The sequence below is a fragment of the Myxocyprinus asiaticus genome, chromosome 24, assembly GCF_019703515.2.
Source record: "Myxocyprinus asiaticus isolate MX2 ecotype Aquarium Trade chromosome 24, UBuf_Myxa_2, whole genome shotgun sequence".
In the NCBI taxonomy this organism is placed as follows: Eukaryota; Metazoa; Chordata; class Actinopteri; order Cypriniformes; family Catostomidae; genus Myxocyprinus; species Myxocyprinus asiaticus.
In genome coordinates, this window is record NC_059367.1 from 26,700,777 (window position 1) to 26,721,933 (window position 21,157).

Here is a 21,157-nt window from a genome sequence, read left to right on the forward strand (position 1 = left end):
TTTGAAACATCATGAGTGCAAGCTATTAATTACAGAATTTTCATTTTTGGGTGAAATATCCATTAAAGAGTTTAAGATCCATAACGCCATCATTCACCTTCAGGGAAACTGTCCCTTAAGCAAGTAAATGGGCAGATTCTTGTGTATAACATCTTTTACAACCTACTCATGTTACCCAATATATAGGTAAATCCAAAACAGCTGCAGTTACACAAAACTATATTACATACAGTTTTAAGAATACAACTATTCCAAATGCCTGTAATCAAGTGAGAAAAAATTCTACAGCTTACCCAGAACATTTTTAAAAGAAATTCATCATACCATACAATACCACATTAAAAAGCAAACATACAACCACATCTTTAATGAGAATCCAAAGTAATTTTATTACAAAGTCTTACATTTTATATACATTATATACACAAAACATGTACATAACGCACACAATGTGCAACAACGTTTTCTTTATGAAGATAAATAGACCATTTCTCTCTCCATTTTCTTGACCTTTTATAATACTGTGAATTCATATAAAAACATTCTTGCTGTTGAAATCCACAGACACACATGTAAAAGAAGTGGTCACAAGGTAACTTGGAAGAGAATAAATTTGTGCCTTGGTACATGGTGTGCATTAGGTTGATAAATAGGCTTCGGTTTGCAGTGCTTTTTCCTTCATAAATTAAAAACTTACAAAAATATATAAACTGAAGGTGGAGTTGTTTAGGAGAGTCTGAGATCCACAAGGAGGTTTTAAAGAACAATAGAAAATATCCAAACACTATCAAAAGACAAAAATCTATCCAGAACCTCAAACAATCCAGAACAGCCCAATGGTAGAAAAAAAAAATGCCCTGAGCAAGTCCAGTAGCCAGTCTTCACCCTTCCGAGCTGGCCATTTGAGCAGCACAATTTGTGTCCTACACACTCAAAACAAACTGGTACATTATCCTGAAAAACGTGTACCAAAACAAAAGTGCTGAGTCCCTGTGCCGCCTTGGGTCCCTATGGGTAACAGTGCTTTCTCTCAGTAGTGCAATCTGTCAAACAAGAAAAAGAAAAAACACATAGTTTGGTTTAATGAAACTCTAACATCTGAATATAGATGCAGACAACTCGACTACATTACATAATGTGAATAGCAAGAATGTATTCATACCGTTTTCTAGGTTTAACCTCCCAGCCATCACGGCATTTAAGGAATGTAATCTCTTTTCCTGGTGAGATCTCAGTTTCTTGTGCACAAAAGGTGAACCTATAAATGTCACATTGCAGCTTTAATAAAATTGGTAAAATTGTGCAAAATGAGTCAATTCACTGTTGGTTATAACAAGCAGGTGATAAAAGTTACCAACTTACTTCTTCTGGGTTTCTCCTGCTTTGACTCGGATCCTCCGAACCTCAAGAACTTTTTCTTTCGGTTGACTCGACCACGACCAGATCGATGACTTAACGTGTTTCCATATGGAAGACAAGGACTCAGAAGGGCCTTCCCAGCGAAGAGTAATTTTTAACAGCTCACCAATATCCTCTTCCGTGAAGACAAGAAATGTGTTTGTGAGGTTTAAACCAACTCCATCGGCACTGTGCAAACCACAGAGAAGCCAGGTCAAGTCTTCAAAATGACAATTTTCATCTGCTCTGAGCGTTAAATAGTTCCTTTAAATTACAGAAGTTACATACAAGGACAGAATCCAACTTCCCCTATTAATTATATTATAAACCAGTTTAATAAAGCATTTAATGGCTATATAATCTTAATAATAAGGTGCTTACATGTCTACACTGAGATTATTGGTGTCGTTATGGGATCCATACAGTTTGATGTAGAATGTGGGATCAGAGTCTTCCGCTTGCTTCTTATCAAAAACATGCACCTTCATCTGATAGTGGTAACCTGTGGAGCAATCAACTGGTTAAATATCGCAATAAGCAAATACCCAAATTTGTGTGACTCAATATTTAGGCATGCAAAGACATTATAACGACTTACCACCAAAAGGTGTGTCTGCACGAGTCTTGAGGTACATTTTACTGTTTCTCCTCTTACGTGTTTTCTTGGCATTGTAACCGATGCTATTGCAGCGGTTTTTCCAACAGCTCAGACAAATGCCCTTCTTGAAGCGATCAGGTCCGGTACACTGAAAAGCGTAGCTCACATGGTCCTTATTCATAAGGGAGTCCACAAAGAGATGTACTGCCCGCTCATGTTCACACTTCATGACTTCTACAAAATCTGTGTGGTGACAAGACAGTTGTGGTTATAAGACAGTTCATAACTGTGACAAGAGAGTTGGAAATTGCCGCAAAAAAAAAAAATATTCTTTTGAAGTACATACTTCCTGCGGCAGCAGTAGACAGCACATCCCCTAAGGAACAGCCTGGCTGTACATCCCCACCGTTGGGATAGATATCAATGTGTCCAATGGGCTCCTGGATACCAATACTGACACCCAGAGCTCCCCGTGTGTATGTGTGAAGGACATCGACAAAATCTGCATCATCAGGAGAAAGCCTCTTGTGGGAATCTGCCCCCTCAAACATGGGACCAGCTGGGTCTAAACCTATTCAAAACATGCATGTTTTAGACTTGGCGGCTTCTACTGTTTCTGAAATTTCTCCCATAATACGATATAGCAATTTTGAATGCTTGTCTAAATAATGCCAACACAAAAATAGGTAACTCTTTATTTTACAGTGTCCTTGTTACACATATTACATGTATTGACTATAGTAATAACAGTCAGTTATGCATAATTACAAGCAACTAACTCTAAACCAAACCCTTACCCTAACCCTAAACTATAGTAATTATATGTTGTTAATTAGTAATAATCAGTAATTACTTGTGTAATTACACTGTAACAAGGACACTGTAAAATAAAGTGTTACCCCAAAATTTTAATCTTACCTGTTATACGTCCAATGTTTCCATTTACAAAAGTTCCAGCATATCCAGCAACATGGGCGCCCAGACTGTATCCAATTATGTGGAGGTTTTCAAGTTGTAGCTGCTGCTCTTCCTATCAAAAAAAGGCACACATTGGTCTCTACAAAGTTTCAACTCCAAAGGATGATATGCAAAAAGACCTTAAATTTAAACTATGAATAACATCACTGAAATAAGCTTCATCCAACAAAACAAAGTTGCCCTAAATTTAAAAAAAAAAAAATATATATATATATATATGCTTATCTGCTCATTTACACTGTTTGCATCATTTCTGTATAAATGCCTCCAAGTCGGCTTGAGAGGCCATATACTATCAAACATTTAGATCCGTTCCATTAGAATTCCCAATTATGCCTTGGGCACACTCTAAACATCTCCAATAAAACACAAACACAAAACAGATCCATCTGGAAAAGACAAATTGTACTTCACCAGGACATCTGCTGTCCCGAGAAAAAAATGAATAATACTGACAAAGAACCAGCGCACGAGATCACATGCAGAACTTTCACGGTTGCCAGTTCTCTCATTCTCAAAAGACAAATAGCCACAAAGAGAAACCAACACACCCAACGGGATGTATAATATGGACCTACCTGGAGCCAGTCCAAAACGGTAGCAATGCTCCGTCCAACCCGGCGAGTATGGTTGACGGCATCAGGATAAAGCTGATGGGCGAGACCCAGCCAATCAACCACCACTACGTTGGCCTCAGACTCCCTCCTCTGAACAGCAGCCACCAACTTGTGCATCCAGCTTTCAAACATCCCACTCATCTGTGAAAGAGATCACACCCCTTACTAAACCAAACCAACAGCAGCAATCAGGTGTGATATTACTGTATTCGCTTCACTTTTGTAAAGTGAATGTGATGCTTCAATGAAGAAAGAAAACATATGCGGAGTTATAGTACTTGCAATAAAGATGATATATGAGGAAACTTCTGAGAATTCAGTACAAAGGCCATGGAAGCTTAGGTGTCAAAAGCATCTAAAGGTGAACCTAAAACTAAAAGCCATCTGGAATTTCTCACCGTCCAGCCATGGATGATCAGAATGGTCTTGGCTGTGGTATTGAAGCCACACTCCTCAAGGCTTTCCTTTTTCCCAGGTTGGAGGTAACAGCCATCATCGTCAAGATCCAAAGACTTCCGCATATTGTACTTGATCCGGTCATGAAGCAATACTGGATCCATAGAAAAGTTATAGACTGCATCATCTAGTAAGGATAGTGAAATGACATAATGAGTTTCAGTGTAAATCTCAAAGGTCTTGTAAAAGCTATAATATTGTTAAAAACAGGTCCTTAAGCCATTCCAGAACAGCTAAGGGTACTTAATTGTTTCATAACCTTTTGTGTTTATTCATGGTAATCTCGATTTAACACCATGATTGAACAATGAGCAACTGTAGAGAATGGGGAATGTAAAAATCTTGTTTTACAACTCGTTTTTCTAATTAATGAACAAACGTTCCAGACCGCCATCACTAAATATGGTCTTTTTAGTTGTGATTTCGGAGTTTAAAAACTCTTTTCAGCCTGCAAACAATGACAAAAACGTCAACTAAAACCCAGCTGTTATCTAGAGGAGCGCGCGATCTATGTAAAAACGCATTTAATTGGTAAAAATTCGAATTTAAAAAACAGCATTGAGAACGCGGGCGTCTTTCAGAAGTCAAATAGTTCCCACCACAAAGTCACTTTCCTACTGGATGACTGCGGTCGACAACGCGGCAGGACGTGTCGCTGATAAAACGTGAATTTATTAAGGCACTCCTATACAAGTCTAATCCAACACAGTGGATTTTCCGGATTTTCGTCTTGTGCGTCACTTTTAACTTATAGGTCATTCATTCAATCATTTTTTTCTTTTTCTTTCTTTCTTTCTTTTTTTTTTTTTTACGTTTCTGGATTTCACCAACAGGTTCTTTCACACAGTCGTCCTTGTGTGAATGTGGAGCTTAAAATATGCTTGTTTATCTAAGATTGAAATTCAGATCAAAGTAGCTGTTATTATTAGTATTGTTCATGACGGAAATTACTGTATATCCACAAAAATGCATACAATATATATATAAAACAGCGCTAAATATTGTTATGTGTTAGCCTTCTTTGCAGCTGTAAAGCAGTAAAACTACCACAAGATGGGAAGAAAAAAAAAAAAATCAAAACCTCTTTCTTACCTTTCAGTGGCTCATTCTCGCTGGGTTCTGTGGCTGAGTCACGGCATAAACAGCACAGTATAAAAGCTAACAAACAGAATGAATTTCTCATGGATTTTTCTACCATAATGTTCAATGCTTTATAATATTTTCTTTTTTCCCCCACAGTCGAAAGTAACAGACGGTTTATCGTATTATTCCCTCACTGTGAGGTGTCAGGAAAATGTATGACCCTGTATCATGTTGCTCATTAGAGTTTTAAATAGTTTTTTTTCAGTCATCTGACCATCGGCAGATATCTACGACAAAATTCTTTCTTTCTAATTGGTCGAGCCCCTGGAAATACGTCCGAAGGCGTGGCATTACGTTTGAATGAGCTGGAGTTTGTGAAAGACTGGCACCATTCTCACGTTTAACCCTATGTGCTCCGAGCCCGAGTCTCTTGGCAGCACTCACCGGTGACGCACGGAGCATCCCAAAGGTTATATCAGCACAGCACATGACTGTGTTTGTTTACAAATATTGAAACATGAGATACTTTATTGTGTTAGAGTTACTAACACGTGAGTCTTACTATTATTATTATTATTATTATTTTGTCAATGACAGACTTTACATAGGCTACAATATAGGGGTGACCTGGGCTTGTTCACATGGGGAAGTTGTCAAAGGCGCTGTATTTTGTATCAAATGTGCAATTTCATAAATGCTTGTTTCCAGTAGCAGTGGTTACCTATGTTAGTTTCAGAGACCTAGTTCAAAAATTTCTGAAATTTGTCAAAAAACGTCATAACTTTTTGTGTAGTCTGTCCTCCAAACAAAAATTCCAATCATCACATTTTTGTAGCAGCTGTTGGGTAAACAAGTTAACACATCAAGACACAGTGGCGTACATTCAGAGAAGGGTCAACTATAATGAAGGTAGTTTTAAACCAAAAGGTTGAACTGTTATCAGGACAATTTGTTGTTGTTGTTGTTTTTTTATTTTTATTTATTTATTTTTTTTATAAATGTCAGGATGTCAAGTAGTCATACAGTCATATATGTTGTAAAATTTCTGTTGGCCAGAACAATGATTTGATACTTTTGTGCATCACCTATTCCATTATTGCAGTTTCAATAACTGTTTTCATGAAGTTTTACTGTTTAAATTTCATACAGTATAAAATCATATATTACATTGTAAATAGAGACAGAAGATGGCTTTTAACTTTAGATAATATTTAACTATGAGGTCAACATGTGTTAATAGAACGCTTACTTTTTCCCCTAAACAATACTGGTGAACATTTTTAAAGGCTTTTTCAATATTTCAAGGTAGGGATGTGCCCGAAGCCGAATACCTTATTCGGAAATGCACGAATAATGACTTCAAAACGATTAACGGATTCATCCGAATAATATAAAAAATATTCGTTTGACTGATTATCCAAGAGGCATAAGGATAAAGCGACGTTTTAAATAAACATATCCAAAATTACAAAGAATTTATGAATCTGTGCAACCAATATTTCTAAAGTGTAAACCTTATGAATGGAAATGCGCACACTGTGATTTCGGATTGGATGGGCGCAGTCTCCCTCAGTTTGCGGTCTCTGTTAATTGTGCGTGTATGGAGCTTATCAAGTGTAACATTAAGACAGGACATCATATACACTTTCCACTTCTTGAAATGTCTATGTTAATGTATCACACGATTCACACGTGATTTTCATGTATTTATTTATAGCCTAAACCTGAGCACAATGTTAAATTCATGACCTGAAGTGATTTAATGTCGGAGCTCGTCTTTCCATCTCTTAAAGTTGACCACATTTATATCCACATCAGCGATTAAGGTAATTATCTAGTTAAGACTTTATTCTGAAAAAAGTTAAAATGCTCCATAAAGGTTTAAATGCTCCATAGATTATTCATCTGTTAGGAATATTCCTGCTTATGTTAAACAAAGAAACTGAAACGCCGTCTTTTTTTCTTCTTCTTTAAACTGTGATACCTCTGGTAAGGTGTTATATAAATGTAACATTATTATTATTATTATTATTATTATTATTATTATTATTATTATTATTATTATTTAACCAAAAATTTGTATTATCGTAAAAATTCCCGATAGACTTATGGGACTTTCACCTGTTTGTAGGCTATATTGATTTTATTTTCATTTCTTTGAATGTTTGAATTTGTATTTATTATTCACTGAAAAATGTGTGCTTGACATTTCACATTTTGCTTGACACCTCTTGCCACCAGAATAATGTTATTGTACATGCATAGACAAAGAAAATTCTGTTTCATGCAGATGTTAATATCAGAAATACCAGGAGAAACCAAAGTTAAAAACATATTCCAAAGTTAATGTAGCCTACAAATTCAGCTTCATCTCATAATATAAAAGAGAATAAAATAATATATTTTTTTTAAATAATAGTTATATAATATTATTATTATTATTATTATTATTATTAGGCTATCATTATGAAAAGGCATATACAAGGCATATTTTATTAATAGAAACTATAAATGTAAGAGTAACATTTAAAAATGGGCATTTCATTTCGTTTTGACGCACTTCCGGTGTAAGCCAGAGACAGATACAGATAATTTTGTCATATGAACAGATACAGATACAAATACAGATAATGACTTCACTGCACACCCCTGTTTCAAGGTATATACATAATACTTTCTAACTCTAACCCAAAATACTGTAGTCAAAAATGTGACAACTAGCCCCATGTTTCCCCTATACACTGACATCTATCCATCCATCCATCCATCCATTTCTATACCAGCTTTGTTGTGTCGCAGGGCCAAAGGCCGAGGAACACCATGAACAGGTGCACTCACAACATAATTCCCATGCAAAAATAAACAGTTCTACACATTGAATATCTATTATAAGACAACATCAATGTTCTTTTACTACAATCAAGGCAAAATATATGGGATTTTGAAGTTGGTACAGATGTAAGTCACATGAGATATATCTTTAGAGTTTCCAAAATAAAGTCACAGGGCAACTAAAGTTATTCAGGCAAAATTTTACATCTGGGCAACAAATACATTTGTATTGTCAGCTTACAATATCTCAATCAAATTTAGAAAAAAAAAAACAATAAGTATGCAAAGTATGTCAGTGGCTAAAATAAAATAATATTGGCCTCCAAACGGATTGACCAAATTGCCATTGCAATATCCATACAAGAAGACCAACTAAACATAGATATATATTTAAGGAAATATATAGGTAGTCATTGGTCACAAGGGTCATAAGGACAACATTTGTGTTAGATATGATTGAGGCATGATTTAGAGTAGGCTACAGGATGTTGGTGAATTCCAAGTGGGTCATATAGAATAAGCTTGGCCCCCTCCCTCCATTTGGATCCCCCTTTAGAAAATGCTCTGATAAAGCTTATGCACAACGAGAATAGAAGACAGGGGCTGCATACTAAAGAGCTATAGAGCTTAACAAAAACAAGTTATTCAGCGACCAGTTCTGTCTGTGTCCTAGAAGAATATTTGGACTGTGAAAACACCTAGTTATTTGGTTCCATTAAAACAAAAAGGAATCTAAATCTAAAATAAACACACACACACTTCCACATACAGCATATTCTGCAAAAGTCAAACCTGGGGAGTAATAGTACACTTTCATACCAGCTTTAAAGGAATATTCCGGGTTCAATACAAGTTAAGCTCAATTGAAAGCATTTGTAACTTAATGTTGATTATCACAAAAAATCATTTTGACTCCCTTTTTGATCCTTTTCTTTAAAAAAAAAAAAAAAAAAAAAAAAAGCAAAAATTAAAGTTACAGTGGAACACTTACATGTACAGTAAGTGAATGGGGCCAATTTTTTTTTTTTTGCCCATTTTAAAGGCAGAAATGTGAAGCTTATAATTTTATAAAAGTACTTACATTAATTATTTTGTTAAAACAAATAATTATATTAATAAAAAATTATCTGAATTGTAAAGTTGTTTAAATCATAATTTGTACAGTCATTTTAGGGTTTGTTTGACATTACATGGCCATGGCAATAAAGTTGTAAAATTGCCTATAACTTTACACAGAAAAAGTTAGTAATCGATTTTATCACACTAAAATCATGTTAATATGCATATTGTTTATTTCTTGTGGCTATATTTTTGAAACAGTGAGTATTTTAACGTTTACGGATTGGCCCAATTCACTTCCTTTGTAAGATTTGTGCTTTTTTATTTTTTATTTGTTAAAGGAGGGGCAAGTCAAAATTAATCTTTGTGGTAGTAAATATTATGCCACAATTGCTGTGGATTGAGTTTAACTTGTATTGAACCTGGAAAACTCCTTTAAGAATGCAACAGAACACAGAACATATTTCTAATGTGTCAGGGATAAGAGTGTGAGTTGTATACTGCCCTGGGTTATGCAAGGATATATTTGGGTAAGTTCTGCTGATCTTAGGATAACAACCACACTGTTAAAATGAAAAGAAAGGCACCATTTGGGGTTCCACATCTGCCACACCTGCAGTACCCTCTGGAGATCCCCCAGGCACCCTTTCAGTTCTTTGAGAAATGTACTCTTAGTTCCTGGAAGAACTGTTCCTTCAGTAACCCCATCATAAGGAAAAGAATTCAAGGCTATTGAAATATATTGTGAAGTTTCCAAGCTGAATACATAAATAGGGTATTTGAGGCTCCTTTAAAGGGTGTCTGGTGGATCTCCAGAGGGTTACGCCAACCAGTATGGCAAGCAAGGAACCCCGAATGGTGCCTCAAATATATTAAAATTTTTACAGTGAACATTTCTTTAAATTTAAGTGCTGAAGCAGGTTAACTACTGCTCACTGATAAGTTTAGGACTAAATTTCCCCAGCTGGCTGCTTCACTAAAGATAAACAAAGGTTGCATGTGTTTATATAAACCATGCATGTCTTTTTTTAGCAGCACATCTTCTTGTTGAGTGAGACACTGATCGTGTATATGACAGAAAGCTACAGTGCATATAGTTGTCGTTTCAGTTAGAACTATGCATTGAACAAATTAATGAATGTTATCGTGTACACTGTGAATACACACATCGGTGAACACTAGAATGGCTGTTTTTATCAAATGTTTATTTCAGCATCAAGCTCAGTGTGTTGTTGCACATTTATGTTATGTTTGTCACTATAGACATGTTGCCACTGTGGTCTCAGGGACAGAACTCGCTCATCAGAACCATAAAGAAGTCCAGAGTGATATTGCAAAGCTATTGGCCCAAGGCAACAGGAGACCTCATCTTAGTGTTATTCTAGTGGGAGATGATCACACTTATGTGATAACATGACCAAAAAAGCTTCACTACTTGGTAAGCAAAAATGTCCTGGTTACTTTCATAAACTCCATTCCCTGATGGAGGGAATGAGACATTGTGACCCTCTTGCCACAACACTGAACTACCCGCTGAAATGGCCGGGACCTTGTCTCGGCTCCTCAGCACAAAACCTGAATGAGTGGTTGCATACCAGCTCCTTTTATACCCATATGTCCGGGGGAGTGGCTTGCAAATTCCACACGCCAATTCCCATTGGCCTTTTTTCAAAAAGCAGAGGTGTTTAGGGCTCCCAAGGGTGACCCCTAGTGTCACTACATTGACACAATGTCTCGTTCCCTCCATCAGGGAACGGAGGTTACGAAAGTAACCAGGACGTTCCCTATCTGTCACTCACTCGACATTGTGTCGATGTAATGATACTAGGGATCCCTATACAAAACGCCACAACTAGCTGAACTGTGTTACGTGGACTGACGGTGTGAGATGGGCAGACTGCTGTGTGCCTTGTAGCCAGCGCACCAGGCCATCACGTAACCTCCCCCAACGCTCTTATGTGCGTCGAATGGTCCTTCGGGAACAAGTTGACTGCCCAACAAATAGGGACAGGCTAGCCCAGCCGTGGCCACTTTTCCTCTTTTTTCTCCCCAAAAAGAGTCGAATTTGTTAACCGACTGGGGGCCATAAATGTCAACGTCAGGGGGGTGTCACTCCCAAGGGGAAGTCACCGCTGAGACCACACTGCGCCCAGAGAAGGGGGGGTATTTTGAGTGGAAATATGTCACATGGTCTTACCGAGTCTTGTCGGAAATATGTCATGTGGAGAAGTTGCATGGTAGGTCCTACCCGAGGGGGGAGGAGTTTCTACAAACATGGTGACCAGGGGCAGAGGGGCCTCTGCCCAAGGAAGACGCAGTTTACCAATAGGGAAATGATTTAGCGGAATATATCACATGGGGTCACCTACAGGGAACCAGCACATGTGGAGCACCTACCCCAGTACAGGGCCTAATTAGCACAGGTACTGGGCCGGCAGTGAGTTTCTCCACAAACTCGTCTGCCACAGGGCTAAGGGGGAAAGTCTTCCAGGGATTACGGCTTGTGAACACGACTGAGAGTCAAAAGCGCACGTATTCACCTCAAGGGAGGGGAAAGGTGCTATGCGCAAGTGATACACCCGGCCAGCTGTCCCGGAACTTACCGGCTCAACCCGGAGATTGTAGAACCTCGCAAAGGTGTTGGGTGTGGCCCAGCCCGCTGCTCTGCAGATGTCTGCCAAAGAGGCACCATTGGTCAGGGCCCAGGAGGCCGCTACACTCCTAGTAGAGTGGGCTCATAACCCCATGGGGGGCGGCATGTCCTGAGCGTGATATGCCATCACGATGGCGTCAGCAACCCAGTGGGCGATCCTCTGTTTGGAGACAGTGCTTCCTTTCCACTGTCCACCTAAGCAGACAAAGAGCTGCTTGGAACTTCTAACGCACTGGACACAGCAACGCAAAGGCTGGGTCTGCCTCCTCCTGGGGCAGCACTTGCAGGTTCACCACCTGATCCCTAAAAGGGGTCGTGGGAACCTTGGGCACTTAGCCCGGTCGGGGTCTCAGGATCACATGAGAGTAACCCGGACCAAACTCCAAGCACGATTCGCTGACAGAGAATGCCTGCAGGTCCCCTACCCTCTTGATGGAAGTGAGCGCAGTCAGGAGGGCAGTCTTCAAAGAGAGTGCCTTAAGCTCAACTGACTCCAGGGGCTCAAAGGGAGTTCCCCGTATACCCCGAAGGAATACAGGGAGGTCCCACGAGGGGATGAGGTGCAGTCTGGAGGGATTCAACCTCCTAGTGCTCCCCAAATACTTACCATCCACTGCATCCTGATGTTTGAAATGGCAGCCACATACACTTTCAAGGTGGAGGGGGACAGCCACCCCTCCAGCCTCTCCTGCAGGAAGGAAAGCACCGATCCGACTGCACATCTCTGGGGGTCTTCGCATCGGGAAGAACACCACTTAGCAAACAGACACCACTTCAAGGCATACAGGGGCCATGTAGAGGGAGCCCTAGTCTGAGTGATCGTGTCTACCACCACAGGTGGATGGCCACTTAGGTCTTCCACATTTACATTTATGCATTTGGCAGACACTTTTATCCAAAGTGACTTACAGTGCCCTTATTACAGGGACAATCCCCCTGGAGCAACCTGGAGTTAAGTGCCTTGCTCAAGGACACAATGGTGGTGGCTGTGGGGATTGAACCAACAACCTTCTGCTTACCTGTTCAGAGCTTTAGTCCACTACGCCACCACCACTCCAATCCCATCCAAGGGCCAGACGTGGAGATTCCAGAGGTCTGGTTGCGGGTGCCAGATGGTGCCCCATCCCTGAGAAAGAAGGTCCTTCCTCAGGGGAATTCACCAGGGGGGGCTGTCGCGAGGAGCGTGAGGTCTGAGAACCACGTCTGGGTGGGCCAGTGTGGGGAAAACGCATATTTGCGTAATCCCGGGGGCCAGCTGTGTGCCAGCGCATCTATACTGAGGGGTGCCTCGGTCAGGGCGTACCAAATTGGGCAGTGGAAGGATTCCTGGGAAGCAAATTGGTCTACCTGTGCTCGACCAAATCGACTCCAAATCAGCTGGACCACCTGAGGATGGAGTCTCCACTCTCCCCTGAGCGTAGTCTATCATGACAGCGCATCCACCGCGGTGTTGAGGTTGCCCGGAATGTGAGTGTCTCGCAGCGACTTGAGGCGCTGCTGACTCCAGAGGAGGAGACGGCGGGTGAGTTGTGACATGCAACAGGAGCGTAGACCACCTTGACGGTTGATGTATGCTACCATTGCCGTGTTGTCTGTCCAGACCAACACATGCTTGCCCTGGATCAACAGCCGGAACCTCCGCAGGGCGAAAAGTACTGCCAACAACTCGAGGCAGTTGATGTGCCAACGCAGCGTGGTGTGCCTGTTGCATACCATGATGTGCCTGGAGACCTGCTCTAGAGTTGACCCGAAGCCCCAGTCGGTTGAGGTGGACCAGGTCCCTCTACACACACAACACATCCCGAGAGTGAACTAGGATTAACCAGTCATTGAGATAATTGAGGATGAGGATGCCCACTTCCCTTAGTGGGGCAAGGGCTGCCTCTGCAACCTTCGTGAAGATGCAAGGGGACAAGGACAGGCCGAAGGGGAGGACCTTGTACTTGTACGCCCGGCCCTCGATAGCAAACTGCAGGAAGGGTCTGTGTCGAGGTAAGACCAAGACGTGGAAGTACGCGTCCTTCAGGTCTACAGGCGCGAACCAATCTTGATCCCAGACGCTTGCTAAAATGCGTTTTTGCATCAGCATCTTGAACGGGAGTCTGTGCAAGGCCCGGTTCAGTACTCACAGGTCCAAGATTGGCCACAACCCACCGCCTTTCTTCGGTACGATGAAGTAGCGGCTGTAAAACCCCTGCTTCATCTCGGCTGGAAGGACAGGCTCTATCGCACCCTTCCGTAGAAGGGTAGCGATCTCCGTACGCAAGGTTGCGGCATTCTCGCCCTTCACCAAGGTGAAGTGGATGCCGCTGAACCTGGGTGGGTGCCTGGCGAACTGAATCGCATAGCCGAGTCGGACGGTCCGGGTCAGCCATCACAACGGGTTGGAAAGCGCGAGCCACACGTCCAAACTCCGGGTGAGGGGGACCAAGGGGACAATCATGTCGGATGTACCGGCGGGTGGGGCCTCGCAGTGGTGCGGAGCTTGAGGCGCCACGTCGAGTGGGCTTGAACCCCTTGGCCGTGCTGAGTCCAGAGACATTGAAGCACTTACCTGGCTCCTGATGCCCACCACAAGATTGGTCGAGGAGTGGGGAGTAGGAATATCGTCCCTGCAGTCTGTCAGAACAACCCGATGTGGGCATGTTTGTGCCACAGCTGGGCAAACAGGGGCGGGGGCTCCGCTGCTGGAGCGCCAAACCTGCCAAAATGGGACAGTGGACGGTGGTCGTGATGACAGCTGTGCGCACCTGACATGTGACCCAGGGGACAAGAAAACCACTCTTTTGTTAAGTTTTGGGTACCGCAGACTCTTGGGCATGCAGCGAAAAATGAAACAAAAGATTCTCCTCCCGGCCCTCCACCGGGGGATGGAGTGGTCTGTCCACCAGGTCCATAGAAGCGGGTCTCCTCATCCCTGGGTCGCCCGTCTCAGGGGCGCTTTGAAGCATTCCTTGGGTTCTTGGCGGCCGGCCAAGAGACGGGTGGTGTCTGATTCCTGCGGTGGGCTCCACACCGGGGCCGGACCACGGGGGCAGGCTGCAGCGGAGCCGGTGCTGTTGCTGCAAGAGGACACCCTTGGTGACCAGCAGACGGGGTGTGGGGTCTTGAGCCACACCGGGGCAGGATGTGCTGTGTAGCCTCCGTCTGCTTCTTCACCGCTGAGAACTGCTGGGTGAAGTCCTCGACGGTGTCAGCCCGAACAGGCTGACCTGGGAAATGGGGGCATCAAGGAACCGTGCCTTGTCAGCCTCTCTCATCTCGACCAGGTTGAGCCATAGGTGGCGCTCCTGGAACACCAGGGTGGACATCGCCTGCCCGAGAGACCGCGCCATAACCTTCGTCGCCCGGAGAGCGAGATCGGTCGCCGAGTGCAGCTCCTGCATCAATCCAGGGTCAGAACTACCCTCATGCAGTTCTCTTAGTGCCTTGGCTTGGTGCACTTGCAGGAGAGCCATGGCTTGCAGGGTGGAGGTGGCCTGTCCAGTGGCACCGCAGGCCTTAGTCGCCAGAGACAACATAACCCTACAGGCCCTGGACGGGGGTCTCAGGTGGCCCCGCCAGGTGGCAGCATTTTGTGGGTCAGCAGTCTCATCCCAGCAGGGCAAACGAGCGTACTGGGGAATGGGAGGTCCGTGGGGAGTTACCCGGGAAGTGGCTCCCATTGGGGTCCCTAAATCGCCCCCAGTGCTAACCGACGTGGTCTCAAACCCGTAGGTAGAAGGACCGAGGCGGGGAGCCACTGGGGTGGTCTTTCTAACCAAGGAAAAACCGCGACCGCAACATTGCCATGGTCACGCTCTCGCAGTGAGAACATGACCCGTCCATGAACGCTGTCTCCGCGTGGGCAGCACCCAACACGTAAGACTGCGATCGTGGCCATCGGAAGCGAAATACACACAAACAGAGAGGCATCTTTAAAAAGAAGCTCTCCCATTAATGCCACTCTTTTAAGAAGGGAAAATATACTCTTTTAGTAGGAAGAATATACTCTTTTAGCTGCTGAAGCGCCCAGGGGTGTTCTCTGCACTTCACCATGCAAGAGGGGGAGAGGCCGCTGTAATGCGCCATAAATCCAACAGCTTTTCGAGGTGAATGGATCGGCAGAGTAATTCAGCTCACTGAACACAACCGCTCGGCTCCGAAGAGAAAATCTGAATGAGTGTTGCATAACCAGCTCCTTATATACCCGTATGTTAGTTTGTAGTCCTTTTATAGTTTCATTTTATGATTGGTTTTCCCCTGATTGTTTCCATGGTAGTTCCTCGTTCCCTTGTTTGCCCCTTTGTATTTAAGCCCTTGTTTTCCCTGTTTCCTTTGTCAGTCTTCACATGTATTGTCATGTTCTGTACCTGGTTCCCCGTGTTTTGTTTTCATTTTTATTTTGTTCATCTTTTGGTTCCATTAAAAGCTGCACTTAGATCCTCCATCTTCACCAGCCTCATTACAATTAGACTCCTTATAAAAACCTTAATTTTAATGTTCACATGACCCCGATCAGGTTAAAATCTATAACATCTCATTGCACAAACTATCAAAGAAATAAGAGGTTCAAATACAGAGTGGCACAAAACTGCATATGCGCATCCTAAATGCAGAATGATGCACTTTAAAATGCTTCAGGGTGATCCTCGCTGCCCATTTAAAAGTAGAGAACTGCAAGATAATATTGCCAGTAAATTAGCGAAAGACTTTAATCTCTCCACAGCATCTAACAAATATGGGAACATTACTCAAAACTTGAAATGTATTGTTGATGAGTGCTTTGCTGTAACAACAGTGCATAAAAATATTCAACCTAAAGCATTAAAGAGACGAAACTTTTTTTTTTTTACTGTGCTCTCTGTTATTCACTTAAGCACAGCAAATTATCATCAAGCAAAAACATTCTATAAGAAGTTGCATTTCTCAATTAATTTAAGAATTGTGTCCCATTAAAACCACCACCACCACTAAAAATATTAATGTTAATAGTTGACCTTACTAATCGACTAGTCAGTTGTTAGATGACTAGTCAATTGGTCGACCACCCTGGCACATCCCTAATACATTTTGGGCGTATTCCAATCGAAAGTGATCATCCCTATGCCTTACTCATTCAGAAGGACAGAGCTCTTGATGTGGGCACTCTGAAAGGAGCATGGCAATTCTGTTTGAATGTACCATTTGTGAAAAACATCATTTTCTTCCATTTGGAATGAACTTTCGAGTGGAGCCAACTTCCTGCAGTGCCCTTCAAGGGGCAAAAATGCAGTTTGGAAAACGGCCTTTATTTATTTATTTTAAATAAATAAATATATATAGCTGAAAAAGTGTACAGCATATACAACTTCGTGACAGCTATAAATGAATAAACACATTTTTGCTTAAAAAAATATGATGGCATATGAAGGCTTCCAAGATTATCACAAGTCATTCTCGCAATGACTTGTTGTCACTGATGTTTTTGACAAAACCTCATCTATGTTAACAAGCTACATAACACTGACTTGGATACATATTTAAATCCTCAGAGTTCACAATGTTTACAAATGTTCAGTACATCACAGAAAACATGTTTATGTTTACACATTGGCGAATTCTCAGGGCCAGCAAAGCCTTCTCTGCTGGCCTAACATGCCAAATAAATACATATTTAAATATCTGAGTATAATTATACTCAATCACCTTTTTGCCTATGTATTTTGTATCGCTTTCCACTCTTAATTAATCTACAAACAAATAGAGAAAAATGAAAAGTTTATCCAGTCAGAATTTATTCCTTGATGCTTACAAGCCAAGTGTGACAACTGTTTCACAAATCACATGCCCAAAGCCTGAAGCCGAAGCAGCATGTGAGTCTGAGCTCCACCCCCTCAGGCCTTCAGAATTTCTACAGAATCCCTCAACAGTACAAATAAATGGGCAACTAAAGTCAGATTGTCAGATTCTTCAGCCAGTCAGATTGATTTATTTCTTCTTGGTGGGTGTGATCTTTAGGATATGTCCCGGTCGAGGCCTTCTAGCTGGCCTTGAGTGACGCAATCACACTTTAAGTGATGTAATTTGAAAGTGAGATCTTGCTGACAAGTCGACTGTCATCAGTGAGCCATTGAGAAAGAGATCCTTATGGATTTAAAAACACAAGATGTTCTGCATGACCGTGTGATTGCTTAATTTATTAAACAGGAAAGGAGGACTGATTTTCACATTAAGCAAATTGGTAAGTGCTTTTTGCATTGTTATAGCAACAAACAGTTAAAATTAGGCTTGAGCATTAAATGTCATTTCAAGTTCTGGCTTTCATGCATGGACATGTTTTTAAAATGTCAGTTGGTATTATTAGTGAGCTGCGACATAATGTATGATGCCCAACGGCATAGGGTGTCTTATTCATTGTGAAACTGTGTTTTCTTAATGGCATGAATCACACTGAAGGCCTAGACTTTTAATGTACGGCCCGCCACTGTGTTTACAAAGCACAAAAATACATCGGGGTGATGGGGGTGTGGTCGTGTGTCTGTTTGTGGGAGAGAGGGAGTGGTGTGGCTCATCAACATGATTTCTAACAGCTGTTTCTTATTACAGTGATAGTGGGGAGAGGCCTCAAAAGCGGCCAAAACACACCAGAGAGAGGGGGGGAACACATGTACAGTGTTGGTGTGTGATCTACTGAGTGTTTATGATCTGACAAGTGTTCTGAAGGAATTTATATTTATGTTGAGAGTGTATTATGGACTGAATGAAAAGCAACAAAAAGTTCCTATGCTGTACACAAAAGAAACAAGAGTATAAAGCCTGACCTGAAGCGTGTCACTACTCCCCGCTTCCTCATTTCCACACCCGACACTGATGTGGTGTCACACTGATGAGAAACATCATCATGGAGTCCTCACCACTGGACGAGGTGATCAAGACCCTCGCCAGCATCCAGCAGAACCAGCATCAGGCTCTCGTCAAGCTGCGGCTGGAGCAGTGTTTTCAACTCCTGCTCCAGGCCCAAGTGGAGGACTGACAGGTGTTCCGGAGCCTGATCAGACACGAGGGGGTTGCTGCTGCGGCCCCAGAGCTCACCCCAGCTGTCCAATTGGTCACCCAGATCCTGACACTTGACACTTGATCCTGAAGCATATCTCGACCTCTTCGAGAAGACAGCTGAGGTGTGGGAATGGCCGCCTGACCAGTGGGCGGCCTGACTGTTGCCATTACTCTCCGGGGAAGCACAGCTTGCAGCCCAACAGCTCCCTGCAGCCAATATCCTCGTTTACGCTGACTTGAAGATAGCCATTCTGCAGCGGGTTGGCCGGACACCCAAACAGAGCCGACAGCAGTTCCACACCCTGAAGCTGGGCAAACACGGTCGCCCATTCCTCCGCACAGCAGCTCTGGGACACCTGCCGGAAATGGTTGCTGGTGGGGGAACCCCATGGCACCAAGGACATCGTGGACAAGGTGGTTCTAGAGCAGTTCATCACCCAGCTGCCCCGTGGGATGGCCGAGTAAGTCCAGTGCCACTGTCCGGCATCACTGGAGGAAGCAATCCAGCTGGCTGAGGACTACTTGACAGCATTTCCGGGAAGCAGTGATCTGTAATCTCTCTCTCTTTTCTTCTCTCTCTTTCTCTCCTACCCCCAAACCCCTCTTATGCCCCTCCTCTTTCCAATCCGTCCCTGCCCTATGAGGCTTGACGTTCCTGTGCCCTGGTTTCCTCCCCACTTAGGGGGGTGTTCTCACCCCTCTCTCTCTCCTGCTAACTCTGCCTTTCTCCACTATCCCTCCCAGGTTGGTGAGTCTGTTCCCACAGGTGTAAGAGGGGGGCCTGGGCCAGTCTGTTGGAGCTGCCTGGGATCCAGGTCATTTCCATGACCGTTGCCCCATAATGGAAGTGGGTACGCTGGTCCGGATTCCCGATGCTCCAGAGGCACACCAAAAGTGCCATTGTGCCATCCACCGCTGATCGAGGTTTCCTTCGAAAGAATTGGCATGGACCTCGTCGAGCCATTAGAACAGACTGCACGTGGGCATCGCTTTGTATTAATTCTGGTGGATAATGCGACGCGATATCCTGAAGCAGTGCCCCTGTGCAACATCTCAGCATATAGTGTTGCGGAGACACTCTTCAGAATAATCTCCCGAGTGGGGATTCCAAAATAAATCCTCACTGATCAAGGCACTACCTTTGTGTCATGAACACTACACAAACTATACAAATTATTAGGTATTACATCGATTCGCACCAGTGTTTATCACCCACAAACAGATGGGTTAGTGGAACGGTTTAATAAAACCTTAAAAAATATGATTCATAAGTTCGTACACGAGGGCGCTAGGAATTGGAATAAGTGGCTCGAACCCCTGTTATTTGCAATGCAAGAGGTCCCACAAGCCTCCACAGGGTTTTCCCCATTCGAGCTGCTGTATGGGCATTGGCCGCACGGCTTGCTCGATATCATATGGGAAGCTTGGGAGGAGGGTCAAACAGTAAAAATTAAATTCAGTATGTTCTTGATCTTAGAGAAAAACTCCACACTTTGGGTCAATTAACCCAAGAGAATTTGCTCCAAGCTCAGGAACATCAAAGCCGGCTGTATGACAGGGGCACTCGTCTAAGGGAATTCACACCGGGAGAAAAAGTGCTTGTATTACTGCCCACCTCAAGCTCTAAATTACTCACCAAGTGGCAAGGGCCCTTTGAGGTCACATGGTGAGTCGGAGAGCTTGATTATGAGGTTAAGTGAATGGATGGGGCGGAGCAAGTCAAGTTTACCATCTCAACCCCCTAAAATCATGGAGGGTGATGGTCCCCTGTGGCCCTGTAGAGCACCATATTGAAACCACCTCGGGGGTGGTGATTCGTAGCCGCCCCTATCGCCTTCCTGAACACAAAAAAAAGGTTGTTAAGGAAGAATTAGATACGATGCTTGATCAGGGCATAATAGAAGAGTCGCACAGTGATTGGGCCAACCTCGGTTTGGTTCTGTGTAGACTATCGCAAAGTGAACACGGTGTCCAAATTTTATGCATACACAATGCCCCGGATTGATGAGTTTTTCGATCGGTTGGGCACTGCTCAATTTTATTCGACACTGGATTTAACAAAGGGTTATTGGCAGAGCCCCTTAACTCCAATATCCCGAGAAAAAAATTGCTTTTTCCACACCGTTCGGCTTACACCAATTTGTGACTCTTCCATTCGGTTTGTTTGGGGCCCCCGCCACATTCCAGCATCTCATGGACAAAATTCTTAGGCCACATATGGCATATGCCGCCATCTGAGAGCCGTCCTGAGACCGCTGCGATGGGCGGGGCTCATGGCCAACCCGAAGAAGTGTGCAATTGGGCAGGTGGAAGTTCGATATTTGGGGTTCCACTTAGGCCTTGGGCAGGTGCATCCCCAAATTAACAAAACCGCAGCGATCATGGCCTGCCCAGTGCCCAAGACCAAAAAGTAGGTGAGGCAGTTTCTGGGGCTTGCTGGCTACTACCAAAGGTTTGTCCCTAGTT

At 43.1% G+C, this 21,157-nt stretch overlaps 2 protein-coding genes across 2 annotated transcripts in view; one reads left to right on the forward strand and one right to left on the reverse strand.

Annotated features, from left to right (window-relative positions):
• Positions 1-364: 364 nt before the first annotated feature.
• On the reverse strand, positions 365-5,355 carry lipg (lipase, endothelial). Its single transcript, XM_051654038.1, has 10 exons — positions 5,140-5,355; positions 3,990-4,174; positions 3,553-3,732; positions 2,915-3,026; positions 2,343-2,567; positions 1,997-2,239; positions 1,780-1,900; positions 1,363-1,587; positions 1,163-1,258; positions 365-1,043 (listed from the first exon to the last, which is right to left on the reverse strand). Exons 1-10 carry the CDS (start codon positions 5,243-5,245, stop codon positions 1,031-1,033), a joined length of 1,506 nt encoding a protein of 501 aa, XP_051509998.1. The 5' UTR covers positions 5,246-5,355; the 3' UTR covers positions 365-1,030.
• A 2,405-nt stretch (positions 5,356-7,760) lies between these two features.
• mthfd2l (methylenetetrahydrofolate dehydrogenase (NADP+ dependent) 2 like) overlaps positions 7,761-21,157 on the forward strand; it is a 43,210-nt gene continuing 29,813 nt past the window's right edge. Inside the window, 3 exon segments of the mRNA XM_051654109.1 lie at positions 7,761-7,789; positions 10,285-10,427; positions 10,430-10,459. Coding sequence (XP_051510069.1) covers positions 7,761-7,789; positions 10,285-10,427; positions 10,430-10,459 — 202 coding nt within the window.

Bases quoted from the DNA above. Each gene is read 5' to 3' on its own strand.
- lipg (XM_051654038.1), bottom strand. From the start codon at position 5,245: ATGGTAGAAAAATCCATGAGAAATTCATTCTGTTTGTTAGCTTTTATA. The intron at 2,568-2,914 runs GTAAGATTAAAA...TGTTTTGAATAG, and splicing joins AAACATTGGACGTATAACAG to GTTTAGACCCAGCTGGTCCC. The intron at 1,259-1,362 runs GTAAGTTGGTAA...TGACATTTATAG, and splicing joins GCAGGAGAAACCCAGAAGAA to GTTCACCTTTTGTGCACAAG.